We start from the raw sequence: 20,541 nt of genomic DNA on the forward strand, positions 1-20,541 counted from the left end.
GGTCTCGGAGGCAAATTGAAAAAGGGTTTTGTATTGAAGAACAACACTTGTATGGAGACAAGAAGTTGAAGCATAGTTGATACACCTGGGAGCCAAAAATTATTGTATCTACCATCCCCCAATAGATGGCCTGTAGAGACTGCAGAATATATTGACCCATCATTGCTCATTTGAGGAATGAATTCAAGGCCACCAGAGTGGTAGTGGACTTTCTGGCATAAACAAGTTTTGCAGTTTTCAGACCAATGATGTAAAGCAGAAGATATAAAAATATCACCAGTACTCAAAAAGTTTTAATCACGTACCGGTGCTACATTAGGATAATTACTGTCGAAAAAAAAATCAAAGAAGAAGAGACCATCATGGTAGGGAGTGCCCTCTGTTCCAACTATGACAGCCCTCAAAAGATCCATCCTTGTTTCATAAACTCTAACGAATATTTTATCTATTGAAAAAAAAAAAAAAAAAAAAGAATAATGAAAATCTGAGGGAAAAATAAAAGTGGATCAGGGAGAGGCAGACACCAAACCCACTAATGTCGCACCCTACATTTCTACAGTAATGCTCTGCAAAGTCAGATTTAAAATTTAATAGCATTTTGTTTTGACAGGTAATGTAAAATATTATTAAAAATTATAGCCAACTCAAGTACATTGGAGATGAAGGGCAAAAATTTACTAGCAAATTTAGATTTCCGGACTACAATTATGACCAACAAATTTATTTCTGATGGCTTAATCGAAATGAAGGCTATGTATTGGAAAAATATGCAGCCATTACATAAAAAGAAAGCATTAAAACTCACCAGGCAGATCCTTTTCCAGAATCTTCCACTCCTCCCGAATTTTCTTTGCCCAAGTCTCTGATGGCTGTAATTGTAAGAAAGAGGGTAATAAAAACGATATTTAGATATGTTTCAAACTAGAGACTGAAAAAAGAAGGCACGCAAGGCATCATCAAAACCTAGTCACCTGCATCTTGGTAGAACCATAGCTAGCATGGTAATGGTCAGAATAGTCTTCCACGATATCAAATTGTTTAAAAAGTTTGAACCTCCTCAAAATTTCATATTTGTCCTTGCCAGAGATTGCCTTAATAGGTTCAGCAGCTGCATTATTTTGATTTCGGGCAGAAGGCTGAAGCCAGGGGAACTTCTTCACATCTTTAGGAGCATAAAACTCAAAAGCTGGAACATGAAAAGATGAAAGTCCAAAAGAGGAAGATGGCTGCCAGATCAAATTCTCCCAATAGAACCAAGGTACATATGCATCTACTGCATTTGTCATAGGATGCCTAGAAGTTGGTGCCTCTATTCCAGGAGGAAAATCCATGCTTTCAAACTGGGCTAGGAAAATAAGATACCCATTATACGGAGAAAAACCAACTTGCACCGTACTATGTACATCACGCATAATAGAAATATTACGATGAAGGTCAACAAAGTTAAGCATCTCCCCATTCACTAATCCAAACCTTTCCATACCAGCACCAAAAATATATCCCTGTTCAAGGAGGGGGAGAGCAAACAATCATAAACGGTACAGCTACCTTAGATGTTTACTGTTTTTATATAACTCACGAATCAGCAACTAGAACATATTTGATGTCACAAACCTTACGCTGATGATTCCTATAACCAGCTGACACATCTTGGACGGCCTTACGCTTTTTCACTTTCATTGCAGTTGCAGGTAACACAGGTAACAGGAATTTCTTACAGTCCTCAGCTCCAATTTCGGTAAAATACCTTGACAATAATATCAACGTGACAGCCACAGAATTCTTAAACCGTTGTGAGCAGCTCTTTTCATCCATATTGACATCCTTCACCCCACCTTTGACTACAGATCCTACTTGAGCACCATCCATATATGCTCTACATGCCACCAGAATATCACGGCCACGGTTGCAGAAATGGCCTACAACAAAGTCCTCAAAATGCTGCAACCACATGACTCAGAATTAGATGTTGAGCCCTCAAATGGTACAGAGAGCTTCAAATCCATTAATAACTATTCCAAGTGTGTACAATGGACGAAATCAGACCATAATTCAGATGTAAACTAAAGACAGAAAGACAGTTAATAGGAATTTTTGACTGCCAATGGTCATGGTGCAGTAAAACAATCAAGAAGATAATTGCAAACCCTGAGTGCTAACAAATTAATATCAATGTAACAAAACATTCTTAGACTTTTCTTTTTTAATAGGTAATTTCTTGAACTTATAACCTCACCCTTCATCCATTTGTTATGGAAGGATAAAGTTCCATTTGGGCTAGGGCTCATTGGCATTACAATCTAATTCTAGATTCAACACTCAAAATAATCAATTATGTACAACAAAAATGTGTTGAAAGACAAAAGAAATAGAGAACATAATTAGAAAACCATCAACAATCAAAGATCTAATTTTACGTATAGTAAAAATCAATTGGATCTTTGTACTAAACTGTCTTTAAAGCAGAAATGCTTGAATGATTTAGTGTCTTATAAAGCACAGACACGTTGATTTCTTTTTCTTTTTTTAAAACACATGACCATCTGCATTAAAAAAACTTCGCTGTTTCCACCAGGGGTTGAGGGAGGGGGGCCATGGCTTTTCAAAAATCCTCCATCTCTCTTGTATTCTTGGCAAAACAATATAATTTTGGACAAAAAAATTAAATAATGGCCCACTAGATTTTTGCTAAAAACATATAATGCATTTATGTGGTTGACTAATGGATTTTTGTTCCCTTTAAATATTACTCTTACATTATACGTAGCTCATTAGCTCAATGTGTATTTAGGAAAATTATTAGGTACTCCCAAAGTACAATAAATGCGTACTCCCCCCTCTCGCATGAATTGTGGGTCCCACCATGAATTTAATTAATAGGATCCACCATTCATGTGAGAGGAGGGAGTACGCATTTATGGTACTCCGGAAGTACACAATAATTTCCCGTATATTTAATGTATATCACATGTAATTCAATTATGTTTTTATTAAATTTAGAGAAGTCAAGACTTACTCTTTATTTTTTGCAAAGATGTAAAGACTAACTCAATGTAAATATTTTGGTTACGTAAACATTCTTCATGTAGAGAAGTAATAGATAAATATATATATATATATATATATGTGTGTGTGTGTGCGCGCGCGCGTGCACACGCGCTCTTGCCCCCTGAAAAAATATTTTTTTGGCTCCACCACTCATTTTCACTCTATAATAAGCATCAGTATTTCCAATACAAATTGTAATCAGGAAGTCAATAGGAAGAACTTATTCCATAAATAAATTAATACCAAAAAAAGCACTCTCTCCAAACTCCCACAACAACCCAACCCAACTTATCCCATGTGTAAATACCAACCCAACCCACGTGAATAAGGTTGGGTTGGTGGATAGTGCTTACATATTTCATGTCATATAATAATTGAACTTTTATCAACTATTTAATCCATTTTTTAATAAATTATTATAGTACACATAATATATATTGCAAATTTTCAAATATATCAAGACTAATTTCTCAAAATACTAAAATAAATCGAACTAAAAATAAAAAATAAGTGTAATAAAATAAATTTATATACGTGGTGAGTTGAGTTGGGTCACATGGATTGAAAAATCAATCAACCCAAACTCAACCCAACCCTAGGCTTAAAGTAAAAATCCAATCCAATCCAACCCAACCTAAGAACCTACAAAAACCACCTACCTTAATTGGAATTTTAGGTGAAATTCTTTGGAGAAAAGAACACGGCCCAATACATTAATGATTATTATAAAAATAAAAATAAAAAGAGCAAGCCTGCATTTTTTTAGAAATTACATGATATCATATTAAAAATGGTAAAGTCAACCATGACTCCATTATATCTCTTCTTCTCAAATTCCTTATGCACTAAATTATTACACATAACATGGTTGTTTGCTAGGATTTCAGGTATACCACCCATTGACGTTTAATTGTCTCAATTGAATACTAAAAAATCTCCTTAGGAATCTGCATGAACTGATGTACTAGACTGTGATAATGAAACTTTTAGTCAGCATGTTGGCCATTACAATTATATTTTTTTTCTTTAGACTCAAAATTTATATTTACAATTCAGGATGCAATTAATGATACCATATCCAAAATATGAATAGAACATACATGTAGGAATAAATAATCAATGCAATCTTACCTTTGGTGGACTCCTCATAGTGTACGTCATTGTTCTCAGTGATAGAACAAATACATCCTCGTCGTATAGCCGAGTTTGCGTTTCATTATTATCTGAGGGTATCGGCTGATGCCAATTGAAGGGTCTTGTGTCCAGGATCAACCCTTGTAAGGAGACAAGAAGTTGAAGCATGGTTGATACACCTGGGGACCAATAACTATTGTTGAAAGCAGGATTGAGTTTAAGGCCCCAAGAGTGGTTCACTGTGAATGGTTTATATAGACACAAGAATATTTACCTTGACCCATTTTTGTTAAAAGCAGGATTGAGTTTAAGGCCCCAAGAGTGGTAGTGGAATTTCTGGCATAAACAAGTTTTGCAGTTTTCAGACCAATGTAAAAACTAAAAATATCGCAGAAGATATAAAAATATCGCTAGTGCTCAAAAAGTTTGAATCACATACCGGTGGTACATTAGGATAATTAAAGTCGAAGAAAAAATCAAAGAAGAAGAGACCATCATGGTAGGGAGTGCCCTCTGTTCCGATGATGACAGCCCTCAAAAGATCCATCCTTCTTTCATAAACTCTAACGAATATATTATCTATTGATAATAATAATAATAAATAAATTAGCGAAAAATAAAAGTGCATCAGGGAGGGGCAGACACCAAACCCACTAATGTCACACACTACATTTCTGCAGTTATGCTCTGCAAACTCACATTTAAATTTACTAGCAATTTTATTTTTTTATTTTTTTGGATAGGTTATGTAAAATATTATTAAAAATTATAGCTAACCCAAAAAGTACATTGGGAATGAACTGTGGGTGCAAAAATTTACTAGCAAATTTAGATTTCAGGCCTACAATTATTGCCGACAGATTTAATTCTGACAGCTTAATCAAAATAAAGGCTATGTATTGGAAAAAGTTGCAGCCATTACATAAAAAGAAAGCATTAAAGCTCACCAGGTAGATCCTTTTCCAGGACCTTCCACTCCTCCTGGATTTTCTTTGCCCAAGTCTCTGATGTCTATAATTGTAAGAGGATAATGAAACGATATTTAGAATCTTAGAAATGTTTCAAACTAGAGACTGAAAAAAGAAGGCATCATCAAAACCTAGTCACCTGCATTGCGGTGAAACCATCGCTAGCATAGTAATGGTCAGAATAGTCTTCCACGACATCAAATTGTTTAAAAAGTTGGAACCTCCTCAAAATTTCATTTTTGTCATTGCCAGAGTTTGCCACAATAGGTTCAGCAGCTGCATTATTTTGATTTTTTTGGGAAGAAGGCCGAAGCCAGGGGAACTTCTTCACATCTTTAGGAGCATAAAACTCATATACTGGAACATAAAAAAATGGAAGATCAAAAAAAGGAGGATATGGCTGCCAGAGCATTCTTGGTGGCAAATTCTCCAAATAGGACCAAGGTGTATATGAATCTTTTTCTAAACTCGTAGAAGTTGGTGCCTTTATTCCAGGTGGAAAATCCATGCTTTCAAACTGGGCTAGGAAAATGGAATACTCACTACTAAACGAAGAATTACAAACTTTCCCCTTACTATGATAATAATGATGACAACCATGACGGTCGTAGGAGTCATGCATCTCAGAAGGCTCAACCCCACTCACTGATCCAAACCTTTCCACACCAGCACCAAATAGATATCCCTGATAAAGGAGGGGGAAGAGCAAACAATCATAAACGGTACAGCTACCTTAGATGTTTATCGTTTTTATATAACTCACAAATCAGCAACTAGAAAATATTTAAAATCACAAACCTTAGCCTGATGATCACCGTAACCGTCAGACACATCTTGTACTTTCTTCCTTTTTTTACTTTTGTGAACTTTTTCATCAATGAACATTACATCATCAGAATCTTCCTCTTTGTCCACATCGATCACTTCATGCAGAATGACCTAGAGAGCGAGATGTGGAAATTAAGCAAAAATAAAGTAATTTATAACAATCATAGAGCCCAACGAACTCTAACTAAAATGGCACATCCTCTTCCCACAATAATGGGATGGAAGGTTAGTTCTTGAGTTCAAACTTTGAAAGCCAGTGAGCAAATGTATATGTTATAAGTTTGTTTTATTCGATCATGTCCCAAAACTGTTCAACAAGAAGAAAAAAAATGAAAGTCATGCAAGGAACATAAAGAAAAAGGAAGAACCATACATTTGAGCAGGACAAAACAAATTCAAGAAGAAAATTTTAACATTAGATGCAATTTTTATTGAATGAACATCAATATGTCTGAGTTGGGCAGAAATGTTTTGAGCTTTCTCCAAGGTGTTCAAACATTTTTTGCAAAATATATGTCAACATATTAGAAATAAAATTCTCAAAAGATTCAATTCATGCTCTTATCATCTCAAATCTCCATTCTCCATCATTTTAATTTGTGAATTGGCAAAGAAATTTCCCTTAAATTGCCACCTGCAGTTAGAGTCATGGAGAGCAGGACTACCTCAATTGTCAATAAACTAAGAGTTAGTTTTGGCAAAGAAATTTCCCTTAAATTACCACCTGCAGTTAGAGTCATGGAGAGCAGGTCTGCCTCAATTGTCAATAAACTAAGAGTAAGTTTAGTGCTACAAATTTTTTCATAACTTTGCTATGTGATGATTCGTGAGTGGTGGAAATAAAATAGTGGATAAATGTGAGTCTATGATTTCACCACCTACGAATCGCTACATAACAAAGCTATGGCAAAGTTGTAGAAAAATTTATAACACTACACTTATGCTATGATGAAATCAAAGGAAGAATCTTTACCTAGGTGGGCCCACTTCTTTACTTCTTGTAGCTATATTTCTTTAGTTCATATAGAATATAGTTACAGTATTGAAGTGGACCCCAAATCTGGATGGGAGCCTACCTAGGGGGATTTGGTTTGCGGTAAGATTTTTTTTTTTTTTTCTTTTATTTCTTATTTTGGACTTTCTTTTGGTGGAGATGTCTCATCTTTTGTTATGTAACCTCACTGGTCTGGGTTGTAATATGCACTAGATTCAGCCTCCATGGCTTCAGGCTAGTTTGCTTTTATATATAAATCCCTATTACCAATAACCCAAAAAAAAAAAAAAAAAAAAAAGAGACTTATTTTTTAATCTATAGATTGAAATTAATCTTTTCCTACTTTTCATGTGAGTAATAAACGAATAGAAACATTGGATCAGAATCTTCTAAAGTTCTTAAGGTACTTAACCACATAAAATTTTTAAAATCCTGATCATTTATATTATAATAAATTATCTAGGTTATGACATATCGCCAAGAGGTGCCCAACAAGCTCAACTACAAGGCTCTTAGCACCACGCACATCTTCTTAATTCTTCATTTACCTGTAAAAACATCTAAGATTTAAATCTCCACTCTCACATTGACAATGTAAATATCGAATTATCAAAAAGGAAGATGGGGAGGATCGGTAGAATAGAAAAAGAAAAGAAAAGAAAGTAAGAAAGAAAAACATGTGTTTCATGTTTTTGGCAGTTTCATGGTTTGTTGAGACTAACGAGATGGAGGGGTAGGGATTATTATTTTTTTCAATCAATCTAGATTTTTTTAAGGAATTAAAAAAAAAAAATCATTATTTTAAGAGTTTTGCTAGTAGAAAGCCGACATGTAATAATATGGACCATTTATTATAAAATCAATTGTTAAAATTTAAAGAACTTTATATAGTAGAGTACTATAGGAACTTTAGATGATCTTAATATGATTGGTTTTAAATTCATATACAAGCTATGGTGTGTATTTAACTACTCAAATAAGAGTAATAAGTGATTACATACATCTCATAATAATATGTTTCTAATTTTGTGAAAGTAAAAAGTCCTTTTAAGTCACATATAACTTGAAGCAATTTTATCTTGTTATAGTAATATTTTGAAGCAAAGTAGCATGTCAACAAATCTTTTTTTTTTTTCTTTTATATAGTTCAATAATTGGAGGGTGGGGGGTTTAAACCCTAAATGTGTCCTTTAAAAACGCGCTAAGAGGTGCCAACTAGTTGAGCTATAAGAATTTTGGTTTTTTTTTCTTTGACTCAATTATCATTCAAACTTTTAATTGAACCAAAGTTTTGGTAACGAATCTACCAATAATTAATAAAATTAAATAAATAAAAGTTATCTTTTTTTAGTTCAAATCTGAAATTAATTAGAAGTAATTATCAAATATAAAAAGTGGGGAATGTGGAGTTAGTATGGTGTCTTAAATTTTGAATATAACTTAAAATTTAGGTGTTTAAAATATATCATCTTCCTTATTTGACTCTATTACTCGAAATATTTATAATAATTTTGTCCACATCAATCACTTCATGCAGAATGACCTAGAGAGAGAGAGAGAGAGATATGGAAATTAAGCAAAAATAAAATAATTTATAACAATCATAGAGGCCAATGAACTCTAACTAAATTGGCACATATCCTCTTCCCACAATAATGGGATGGAAGGTTAGTTCTTGAGTTCAAACTTCGAAAGCCAATGAGCAAATGTATATGTTATAATTTTGTTTTATTTGATCATATCCCAAAACTGTTCAACAAGGAAAAGAAAAATGAAAGTCAAGAAAGGAACATAAAGAAAGAGGAAGAACCATACATTTGAGCAGGACAAAACAAATTCAGGAAGAAAATTTTAACATTAGATGCAATTTTTATTGAATAAACATCAATAGGTATGAGTTGGGCAGAATGTTTTGAGCTTTCTCCAAGGTGTTCAAACATTTTATGCAAAATATATGTCAACATATTAGAAATAAAATTCTCAAAAGATTCAATTCATGCTCTTATCATCTCAAATCCCCATTCTCCATCATTTTAATTTGTGAATTGGCAACAAAATTTCCCTTAAATTTCCACCTGCAGTTAGAATCATGGAGAGCAGATACCTCTGCCTCAATTGTCAATAAACTAAGAGTAAGTCTAGTATCACAAATTTTTCTACAACTTTGTTATGTGGTGACTCGTGAGTGGTGAAAATAAAATAATGGATAAATGTGGGTTTATGATTACACCACTTACAAGTCACTGCATAACAAAGTTGGGAAAAGTTGATGACACTACACTTTTTTTTGATAGGTAATAAAATTTTTATTCAAAAAAACTGAGCATCATGTTCACAATGGTGAACATTTTGATCAAGAAAAATTACAACAAGTTCTAAGACTCAATTTAATAGAATGTAAGAAATCAGAAATGGAAATACAATTCGTAAAACCCCAAATACGCGCCCATTGAAACAAAGTACCGAAGAGAAGAGCTTTTAACCGATGACACTACACTTACTCGTAAACTAATCAAGCATGTATCACTGTATGCTATGATGAAATCAAAGGAAGAATCGTTACCTAGGGTGGCCCACTTCTTTACTTCTTGTAGATTCTATGAGCTATATTTCTTTAGTTCATATGGAATATGGTTACGGTATAGAGATGTCCACATGACTTATAAGGTATTGAAGTGGACCCCACATGATGGGAGCCTATTTAGGGGAATTGGGTTAGAGGTAAGATTTTTTTTTTTTTGGATTGGTGAATAAGATAGTAAGACTTATTTCTTATTTTGGACTTTCTACCTGTGGAGATATCTCATCTTTTGTTATATGACCTCACTGATCTGGGTTGTAATATGTGCTGGACACAGCCTCTATGGCTTCAGGCTACTTTGCTTTTATATATAAATCCCTATTACCAACAAAAAAAAGGACTTATTTTTTAATCTATAAATTGAAATTAATCTTTTCCTATTTTTCATGTGAGTAATAAATGAATAGAAACATTGGATGAAAATCTTCTAAAGTTCTTAGAGTACTTAACCACATAGAATTTTTTAAATCCTAATCATTTCTATTATAATAAATTATTTAGATTATGACATATCACCAAGAGGTGCCCAACAACCTCAACTACAAGGCTCTTGGCACCCCGCACATCTTCTTAATTTTTCATTTACCGGTAAAAACATCCAAAATTTAAATCTCCCCTCTCACACTGTAAATATCAAATTATCTAAAAGGAAGATGGGGAGGTTCGATAGAATAGAAAAGAAAGTAAGAAAGAAAAACATGATGAAGAGAGTTCTTGATGAGATAGAAAAGATGGCCCCATAAAGTCTAACTTTTTTAGTGTTCTTTTAAAAGAAAAAATAATTATTTTACTAAACATCACTGCTATGCAGCAATAAATGGAGGCTCTGAAGCGAGGTGGTATATGGTATTTCCAATGCATGTATCCTCTCTCTCATATGAGGGTGAGCCCCACAAGTGTGGGGTCCACCCTCATGTGAGAAGAAAGATACATGCATCAGAAACACCATGTATTTTCTCATCTAAAGCGGCAGTGACTGGGCCACTATATCTTGGTCCTATAGCTATGGATCTAAGAATCATGTGTTTCATGGATTTATTAGGGTAATTTTTTATGTAAGCTTGGCTGTGGGTGTTGATTGAAGGGTGTTATTGGCAATTTCATAGTTTGTTGAGACTAACGAGATGGAAGGGTGGGGATTTTTTTTTCTTCAATCAATCTGGATTTTTTTAAGGAATAAATAAAAAATCATTATTTTAAGAGTTTTGTTAGTGGAAAGCCGACATGTCATAATATGGACCATTTATTATAAAATCAATTGTTAAAATTTAAAGAACCTTATATAGTGGAGTACCATAGAAACTTTAGATGATCTTAATATAATTGGTTTTAAATTCATATATAATCTACGGTCTAAATTTGACTGCTCAAATAAGAGTAATAAGTAATTACATACATCTCATAATAATATGTTTCTAATTTTTTGAAAGTAAATAGTCTCTTAAAGTCACATATAATTTGAAGCAATTTTTATCTTGTTATAGTAATATTTTGAAGCAAAGTAGCATGTCAACAAATCTTTTTTTTTCTTTTATATAATTCAATAATTGGAGGGTGGAGGATTTGAATCCTAAATGTATCCTTTAAAAATGCACCAAAATATGCCAACTAATTGAGTTATAAGATTTTTTTTTTTTTTTTTTTTTTTTTTTTTTTTTTTTGCTTTGACTCAATTATCATTTGAACTTTTAATTGGACCAAAGTTTTGGTAACGGATCTCCCAATAATTAATAAAATAAAATAAATAAAAGTTGTCTTTTTTTAGCTCAAATCTAAAATTAATTAGAAGTAATTATCAAATATAAAAAGTGGGGAATGTACATTCCCCACATGTGGAGTTTGTACGGTGTCTTAAATTTTGAATATAACTTAAAATTTAGGTGTTTAAAATATATCATCTTCCTTATTTGACTCTATTACTCGAAATATTTATAATTTTTTTGATAGGTACTTGAAATATTTTTAATTTACTGTGTTTAACATTCGAGAGTATATTGCCAAATCTCCCTGATAAAGGGTGTAAAAAAAGAAGGCAGCAAAGAATCATAAACGGTATAGTTACCTTAGATGTTTATTGTTTTTATGTAAATAAATTACGAATCAGCAACTAAAACATATTTAAAATCACAAACCTTAGCCTGATGACCACCATAACCATCGGATACATCTTGTTTTTCCTTCCCTTTTTTACTTTTGTGAACTTTTTCATCAATGAACATTACATCATCAGAATCTTCCTCTTTGTCCACATCAATCACATCATGCAGAATGTCCTAGAGAGAGAGAGAAAGAGAGAAGTGCTTTAATTAAGCAGAAATGAAATAATATATATATATATATATATATAACAGTCAAAGAAGCCAATGAACTCTTAACTCAAATGTCACATCCTCTTCCCACGATATAATAGGATGGAGGGTCAAGTACTCTTGAGTTCAAACTTCGAAAGCCAATGAGCACATGTATATGTTATAATTTTGTTTTATTTAACCATATCCCAAAATTGTTCAACAAGAAAAAAAATAAAAATAAAAATAAATAAATAAATAAATAAATGAATGAAAGTCAAGCAAGGAACGACAGAAAGAAAAAGGAAGAACCATAAATTCAAGAAGAAAATAAATTCAAGAAGAAAATTTTAAGTTTTTAACATTAGATGCAATTTTATAGAATAAACATCAATATGTTTGAGTTGGCAAGAATGTTCTGAGCCTTCTCCAAGGTGTTCAAACACATTTTATGCAAAATCTATATATGCCAGCATGTTAGAAATAAAATTCTCAAAAGATTCAATTCATGCTCTTATCATCACAAATCTCCATTCTCGATCATTTTAATTCGTAAGACTTATTTCTTATTTTGGATCTCTGGAGATTGTTGCATGACCTCACCGGTCTGGGCTGTAATATGTACTGATACAGCCTCTATGGCTGCAAGCTAGTTTGCTTTTAACGACACAACGAATACAAAACACAGTAGAAATTATAGAATTCCATGGTTTTGGCATTAATTTAAAAAAAAAAAAAAAAAAAAAAAAAAAAAAGAAGCTACTAAGAGGTGGTGTTTCCATAGAAACATTGTGTAGGATTCAACAAAAGAATGGTGTGTAACAATTAAATGAATTTTCAGTGCCCACCCATTGCTACTCAAAATTGATTGACCAGTTCAATGTTTTAATATGATGTGTCATTTATAAATAACAATTAATCATAAAATTAATGCTGAATAATAGTAAAACACAAACAATGATCTCTTTAGCAGCAAAAAGAAAATCCATCTGCATCTCAAAATACTTTTTTATTTTATACAAAGATTTATTAGAGTATATTATGTATCTGTTTAGGAACAATTTATCTAGATTTTTGCTGAAAATATGCTAAGTATACTAACACTTTAAAAAAAAATTGAAAATGTAAAAAAAATGCATAAAAACTTGAAATTTTAAAATGATGTACGTAAAACTAAAAGGTAAAAACTGAAACTAGTGCAAACATGTTTTATATATCACCGAAACTTTTTTTGAGACTAAGAGCATTTGCAGCAGTGGAGCTAAAAAGCTATAAGAGCATTTGCAGCAGTGGAGCTAAAAAGCTATAATGCTATTTTAGCTCCACAAATATTGCAAAACAAGCTCACAGCAGTGGAGCCAAAGCCAAATATTTTGGCTGATTTGCTACAGTGCACATCTATATATAGATGTGCACTGTAGCGCTCATCTAAAAAAAAAAAATAATATTTTAACCAGCAACCGATTAAAATAATCGCTCATCCCATTTTTTTTTTCTTTCTTTTATTTCTCTATCTCATTCCGTTCAGTCACATTTTCACTTCTCCCTCAATCTCCTTCTCCCTCACTCTCATCTCCCAAATCACTCATCACCGTCGCCGCCACAGACCAGCCCAGCCCTCGCCGTCCCAGCCCAGCCCAGCCCACGCCGTCCCTCGCCGTCCCTCACTTATCTCCCTCACTCCTCTCTCTCACCCATCGCACTCCTCTCTCTCACCCATCGCCGTCCCAGACCAGTCCTTGCCAACGCCGTCCCTCGCCGTCCCTCACTTATCTCCCTCACTCCTCTCTCTCACCCATCGCACTCATCTCTCTCACCCATCGCCGTCCCAGACCAGTCTTCGCCAACGCCGTCCCTCGCCGTCCCTCAATTATCTCCCTCACTCCTCTCTCTCACCCATCGCACTCATCTCTCTCACCCATCGCCGTCCCAGACCAGCCCTCGCCAACGCCGTCGCCGTCCAAGCCCAGCCCACGCCGTCGCCGTCGCCGTCCCAGCCGATCCACTTCAGGTCAATGCTCTCTCTTTTCTTTTGTAGTGAATATTTTCATAGCTTAATTTTTCTGGGTTATTGTGATTTTGTGGAATTTTCCGTTATTTTGTGGTCTCTGTATTGAGAATTTTCCGTTTGCTCTCTGTATTATGTGATTTTCCGTTATTTTGTTGCGTAAATTCTGTGCTCTCTGTATTGGGAATTTTCTGTTTGCAGGAATTGGTTGTGTGGATTATGTGGTCTCTGTATTGGAAATTTTGTGTTTTGGAAATTTTCCGTTATTTTGTTGTGTGGATTCTGTGCACTCTGTATTGGGAATTTTCTGTTTGCAGGGAATTGGTTGTGTGGATTATGTGGGCTCTGAATTGAGAATTTTCTATTTGCAGAAATTTCTTGTCTGGATTATGTGATTTCTGTAATTTGTGCGGGAAAGTTTTTATGTTTTTTTGTTAGTGTAATTTGTTGTGTTGTGATTTCTGTAATTTGTTAGTGGAATTTTCTGTTTGTTAGTGTAATTTTTACGTATGGGTGGTCTCTGTATGGGTGGTCTCTGTAAACTGTTGTGTTGCACAAAACCTGATCTCTGTAAATTATTGTGTTGCACAAAACCATATTACTGTGTTGCATAAAACCATATGAATGTATTGGGTCACTGTAAGTTTGTTGTGTAATTTATCTCTGTAATTTGTTGTGTCGATATAAATGTTAGTTTGGAAATTTTCTGTGTGCAGGGAAGTTTATATATATTTTTTCTAATTTTATGGAGTCACGTAGGGACACAGAGTTACGTAGAGACCTAACATTTATCACGGGTATCATGAACGGGGATATAGAAATTGACTCTCAATTTTTGGGAACGTCTCAAAATACTCCTACATCAGTTTCTGATTCTCCACCTCCACCACCACCACAAGTTGAAAATACCTCTTCTACAAAAGGAAAACGGGGCTCTAACTTTACTGTAGAGGAAGATAAACTTTTAGTGGCGGCATGGCTCAATACTAGTGTTGATGCCATAAGCAGTAATGAACAAACACAAAATACCTTTCGTCAAAAAGTTTGGGAATATTTTATGAAGTACAATACATCCGGTACCACACGCACTGTTATCTCTTTACTAAGTCGTTGGGGTACGATTAGTGAAAAGACAAATAAGTTTGCTGGGTGTATGGCTCAAATTAACGCACTTCATCAAAGTGGTATAACCGAAGAAGATAAGGTATAAATTATATTACAATAGTGTTAAAATGTTCATTCACCAATAGTTTGAAGATATTAATCATGTTATATTTGTTTTAAATTTTTTTTAGATTATCAATGCGAAGGCTTTGTATTTAGAGAAGTACAAGAAACCCTTTCTTCTTGATCATTGTTGGCTCATGTTAAAGGACCAACCAAAGTTTGCCGATCCTAACAATGCTAGATCGAGATCATCTGTGCCTCCAACTTCAGAGGCAATATCTATTAGTGAAGGGGATTGTGGGTCCGGACTTGGTGACACTTCTAATTTGGAGAGACCAATTGGTAGGAAGGCCGAAAAGGCCATCCGAAAGAACAAAGCCACCGGAAAAGATGTGGGGGAATATTTGAACAAAAAATTGAAATTGATTGAGGATGTAACTCGGTTGGAAGAGGAAAAGATGTCTTTTGAGAGGGAAAAACTTGCAATTGAAAGGGAAAGTAGGGAAGAAAAACTTAGGATTGAGAAGGAAAGAATGATGATTGAGAAGAAAAAATGTGAGCGAGAAGAAAGGTTAGAGGAAGAGAGAATCATGATGATAGATACAAGTGGCTTAACCGGAACACAAAAAGCTTTTTATGAACAACTCCAAGAGGAAATCATGGCAAAACGAAGATCATGTAATTAATGGGTTTAATTGTATTTTGGATGTAGTTTAGACTTTTATGTATTTTGTAGTGACTTATGTATTTTGTAGTGGTTTATGTATTTTGTAGTGGCTTATGTCACTTGATGAATTATCTTAAACTATATGTATGTATTTGTGTTATGACTTGAAGTGCAATCTAGCAAAGACTTTGAAGTGCAATCTTTTTTATCTTTTGTTAAGTTCTATTTGATCTTGTGATAGGTATTGATATAATTTTTTGATTCAATGAAACTATTATTTGATCAACTATGAGTATTACAGCCACTATGAGTGCCTAGTATCATATGCTTGGTACAGCCACTATGAATGTCTTTCATCCAATTATTTCTATTCATTGAACATTCTTAGTATCATATGTTAGGTTTTGAGATGACAGGTCTTAGAATAAATCTATGAACAATGAGCATTTATAGTATCATATGTGTTTGTGTTGTGATTTGTGCGTGAATTAGTTATATTCATTTTAATGTGGTTTATGTCACTTAATTTTAATCTTGCATCTATAGTAATAATTGATTTTCAATTGTCTTGAAGGTTGCATCCATGAATCACTTTGTGATTCGCAAGTTCCTTCTTGATGACTCAGATGAAGATGAGATAATCGAAGAACTTGTTATGGAAGCATCACAACCTAAGCGTCGTCGTCGTTCTATTCAACGTAATCATTTGGTAGGGCATGAGAGGCTTTTTCTTGATTATTTTGCTCCCACACCAGTATATCCACCCGCTTTATTTCGTAGGAGATTTCGGATGAAGCGTTCTCTTTTTCTTCGTATTCAATCTCAAGTTGAAGCTCATGACTCTTATTTTGTCCAAAAAAGAAATAGTGCCAACAAACTTGGTTTATCTTCATTACAAAAGATAACTGCTGCACTTAGAATGCTTGCATATGGAGTATCGGGTGATTTGATAGATGAATATGTGCGGATTGGAGAAACTACTGCATTAGAAAGTTTGAAAAAATTTGTTACTGCGGTAATTGATGTTTTCTCTGAAGAATACTTGAGAAAGCCAAACAATGAAGACATTGCTAGACTGTTAGCTCACGGTGAACGTCGAGGTTTTCCAGGTATGTTAGGTTCAATTGATTGCATGCATTGGAAGTGGAAAAATTGTCCATCTGCATGGAAAGGTCAATATTGTGGTCATATTCGTGAGCCTACTATTATTTTGGAGGCAGTAGCATCATATGATCTTTGGATATGGCATGCATTTTTTGGATTACCTGGGTCAAATAATGATATTAATGTGTTAGAGCGATCTCATGTATTTAATGAATTTGCTAAAGGGCGTGCTCCTACAATACATTACTCAATTAATGGTCATGATTACACTATGGGATATTACCTTGCTGATGGTATATATCCAAAGTGGGCAACATTTGTGAAAACAATCCCAGCTCCACAAGGACATAAGTATAAATTATTTGCAGCAGCCCAAGAGGCGTATAGGAAGGATGTTGAACGTGCATTTGGAGTGCTTCAAGCACGTTTCGCAATTGTCCGTGGACCTGCACGATTTTTTCATCTTGAAACACTCAAAAAGATCATGAAAGCGTGCATAATTCTCCATAATATGATTGTTGAAGATGAGCGAGAAGATGAGCGGGATGATAATGAAGTGGTAGATTTGGATTATGAACAAAATGATGGAGTGGATAATCCTCCTCTGCAAATGTTACGTGAACAAAGTGATGAATTTTTGTCATACATTGAGAGGCATGGACGCATTAGAGACCGAGAAATTCATTTTCAACTCCAGTCGGACCTTATTGAACATTTATGGCAATTGCAAGGCGAGTCGTAGGAACTTTCTTTTTTGTATGTGGGTTTAGTATGAGTCGGTTGAACTTGTGTGAGTGTGTGAGTTTTATTGTAATTTGGTTTGAGTTATGTATGTGAGCAAATCTATGGACTACATTGTTCTTGCTATAATATGTATTTTATTTTATATGTTTTCTTATAAATCTATAGACTACATTATAAAGTTCCTTCATTTTATAGTTCACATTGTTCCAAGGTTGCTTCCGGATAATTGAGATGATAATACGTTATCATGATAATTGAAAATTTGTTTTAGTAAAAAAAAAATATTAGAGTATAATTTGGGGTTAAAAAAAAATATAACACTAGACGATTATTTGCTATCATGCGGCGGCGGCGGCGGAAAAAAAAGTCGTCGGTGGCGGTGGTGGTGGTGGCGGCGACGACGGCGGTGGAAAAAAAGTCGTCGGTGGCGGCGGCGGTGATGGTGGCGGTTGAAGGTGGTTGTGGTTGTTGTTTATTATATAAGATATATTATTTTATTGTAGTGGATATATTATTTTATTGTAATGGATATATTATTTTATTGTGATATTTATATTATTTTATTGTGTGGAAAGCTAAAATAGATCCACTGCTGCAGCATGTATGTAGGTAAAATAGATAAAGTAACTTTTGGTGGAGCTAAAAAGCTAAATTTTTAGCTCTACTGCTGTGGATGCTCTAACACCTGTGAGTTTGGCAAAAACCTAAAAGTCATTTCTTTTTACAAATAAAACCTAAAAGTATTTTACTTTTTGTTTCAGTTTTTTTTTTTTTTTTTTTAACAAATAAACTAGTATTAGCTTTTTTAAAATAAGCTAGCTTATAACTTTTTGTCAATCATAACAGTATGATCAATGGCAATCCTAAATTCCTAATAGTTAAAAATCCATTTATAAAAAAGCTAAAATCATTGATTGAGAGCAAGAATCTCACTCTTGTGAAAGGGAAAAAAAAAATTTGCATTGTTTTCGAACCTGTTTTTGTTTGTGCATGTTGGAGGACCGAGAAAACGGGGGCGGGATCTCGATGATTTCTGGTTGCATGAACTTGTAGCTTTTCCCGGAAAACAATGGCTTCCTGTTTGTAGAAGAGAAAGTGAGGGAAAAATAATGAGACAGATAAAATAAAGGTTTTCAAAAGGAGGAGAGAGAGAGACTTGGAGTTGGAACTGTTGGGTAAAGAATGCGGCGGCGGCTTCGGCTTCTTGGATCGGCTCAAGAGAGCGAAACGGCGGATTGGCTTGACTCAGCTGTTACTTTTTTTTTTTTTTTTTTTGTTGATGAGTACTTTATTTGTATTTGACAGAAGTCTGGGAGATAATCAACATAGAAGACTGCGATTCTTATATAAACAAAAACAAAAAACCTAGACACTAGTAAATGCACACCCTTGCCTGTTGCCTCATTCATTAGTTACCTTTTTTACCACTATTTTTTTTTTTTTACCGAGTTACCGCTATTGTTACTACTACAGTAAGGTTTTCCTAGTTTTAGGAAATTTTATTTTATTGATAAGTACTGTTATTCAAATTGATTCCTTTATTTTAAGAATTATAATTTGTTCATTTCAAAAAAAAAAAAAAAGAATTATAACTTGTTACAATGTTTGAGAATTTGTTGATAAAGTTATCTCGTCTTAGTATTGTTTATTTATGTAAGTTGAATACATAAGGAGAAGGAAATAGAGAATTAATCCCAATAAGTCTATTCTCTTCCACAAGTTCAAGGGTCTAATCACCTTGAATCGACTAAGTTATATATATATATATATATATATTAAATTGAGATAATTACAATATGCTACTAATTCCGCAATTTGAAAATTTTCTCCTTAGACCCCCAAGTATTGCATGGAGAAGTATTAATTAAGTTACAAGACTCTGAGTACATTTTTAATTATTTTGGTTTACATCACATTCCATACTATTACCAAAATTAATCAAACAAGTAGGAAAACTTATTTAAATATGGATTGATAATGGCTTACATAGTTACATGTTTTAGAATCATGAAACTAAAACCACTATTGTAGCTCAATTGGCTCATCTTAGTGTTTTTAACAAAGTTATTCAGAGTTTAAATTTCTCTTCCTCAACTATTTCATATATCTAAAAAAAAAAAAAAACAATGACCATATCATCTACGAAACACGTTTGCACTCAAAAAATGGGATTAGGATCAGCACCCGAGCAATTACCCCCCACCCTCCCTTATAATTTTTTTTTTTTTTTTACGCACTCAACCAAACATTGACCAGAAAACTGATTACTGCCCATCATTTTGAGGAAAACTACGGAAAATACTGCTTTTAGGGACTGGGGAGTGGTGTAATTCTTTGGTGATTTTTACCATTTGTGGCATTCTTCGTGCAAATCCAATAGCAGAATATTTTCCCAAAAGGGTGTGTCTATTTCACACACTGTTACACAGACGTTGTGTTTTAAATTTTATAATCACGTTTTTAGTTATAAAAACTCAAGTGTGTATACAAGAGTTTTTTCCTTTTCCGAAAATGATATATCGTCATTATTCTTCCAAAATAAATTAAATTTTTTCTTGCCTCGGAATTCAACTGTGTAGATTAGATCACTCTGGTTTGTCTTGTACTTATGTTATTAATTAGGAGCTATATATGAATCTTATGAGAAGGTGAGGGTAACGATGAAAATCCTAATGACCTGGACATTGACCTTATATATAGTGGTTCAATTCTTATAGATTAAGCAAGAATGGAATAATTCATAAGAATTAGAGAAGGTAATGAAAAATTATTTTGTTTAAAATTTTTTAAATTGCCAGGTTGTTTGTTTTGAGTAATATTAGTTGATTAGGCTTAATTTTTTTTTTTTTTTTGTTATTGGTAATTTTTGTTAATGGGCTAATTTTTTTGGCCTTGTATATTTTGTTTTAAATTTTAGATTTATAAATTTTTTATAACCTCTAAAAGGAGGAAAATATTAGAGTTACAAACATTTTTTATAAATTGCTTATGTGGTTAGTGATTATTGTTA

At 33.6% G+C, this 20,541-nt stretch overlaps 1 protein-coding gene and 1 pseudogene across 1 annotated transcript; one reads left to right on the forward strand and one right to left on the reverse strand.

Annotated features, from left to right (window-relative positions):
- Positions 1-1,575: 1,575 nt before the first annotated feature.
- Positions 1,576-14,446, reverse strand: LOC126696262 (uncharacterized; annotated as a pseudogene).
- Positions 14,447-14,594: 148 nt separating this feature from the next.
- On the forward strand, positions 14,595-17,630 carry LOC126696270 (uncharacterized). The gene is made up of 4 exons (XM_050393039.1): positions 14,595-15,053; positions 15,145-15,694; positions 15,772-15,827; positions 16,258-17,630. The coding sequence occupies exons 1-4, from the start codon at positions 14,595-14,597 to the stop codon at positions 17,527-17,529; spliced, it is 2,337 nt and encodes a 778-aa protein (XP_050248996.1). The 3' UTR covers positions 17,530-17,630.
- The last annotated feature ends 2,911 nt before the right edge of the window (positions 17,631-20,541 follow it).

Source organism: Quercus robur, chromosome 2, assembly GCF_932294415.1.
Source record: "Quercus robur chromosome 2, dhQueRobu3.1, whole genome shotgun sequence".
NCBI classification, from domain to species: Eukaryota; Viridiplantae; Streptophyta; class Magnoliopsida; order Fagales; family Fagaceae; genus Quercus; species Quercus robur.

Excerpts from the sequence above, each read along its gene's own strand:
- LOC126696270 (XM_050393039.1), top strand. The coding sequence starts at position 14,595 with ATGGAGTCACGTAGGGACACAGAGTTACGTAGAGACCTAACATTTATC. Across the intron at positions 15,054-15,144 it reads GTATAACCGAAGAAGATAAG|ATTATCAATGCGAAGGCTTT; the intron begins GTATAAATTATA and ends AATTTTTTTTAG. Across the intron at positions 15,695-15,771 it reads CATGGCAAAACGAAGATCAT|TGGTTTATGTATTTTGTAGT; the intron begins GTAATTAATGGG and ends TGTATTTTGTAG.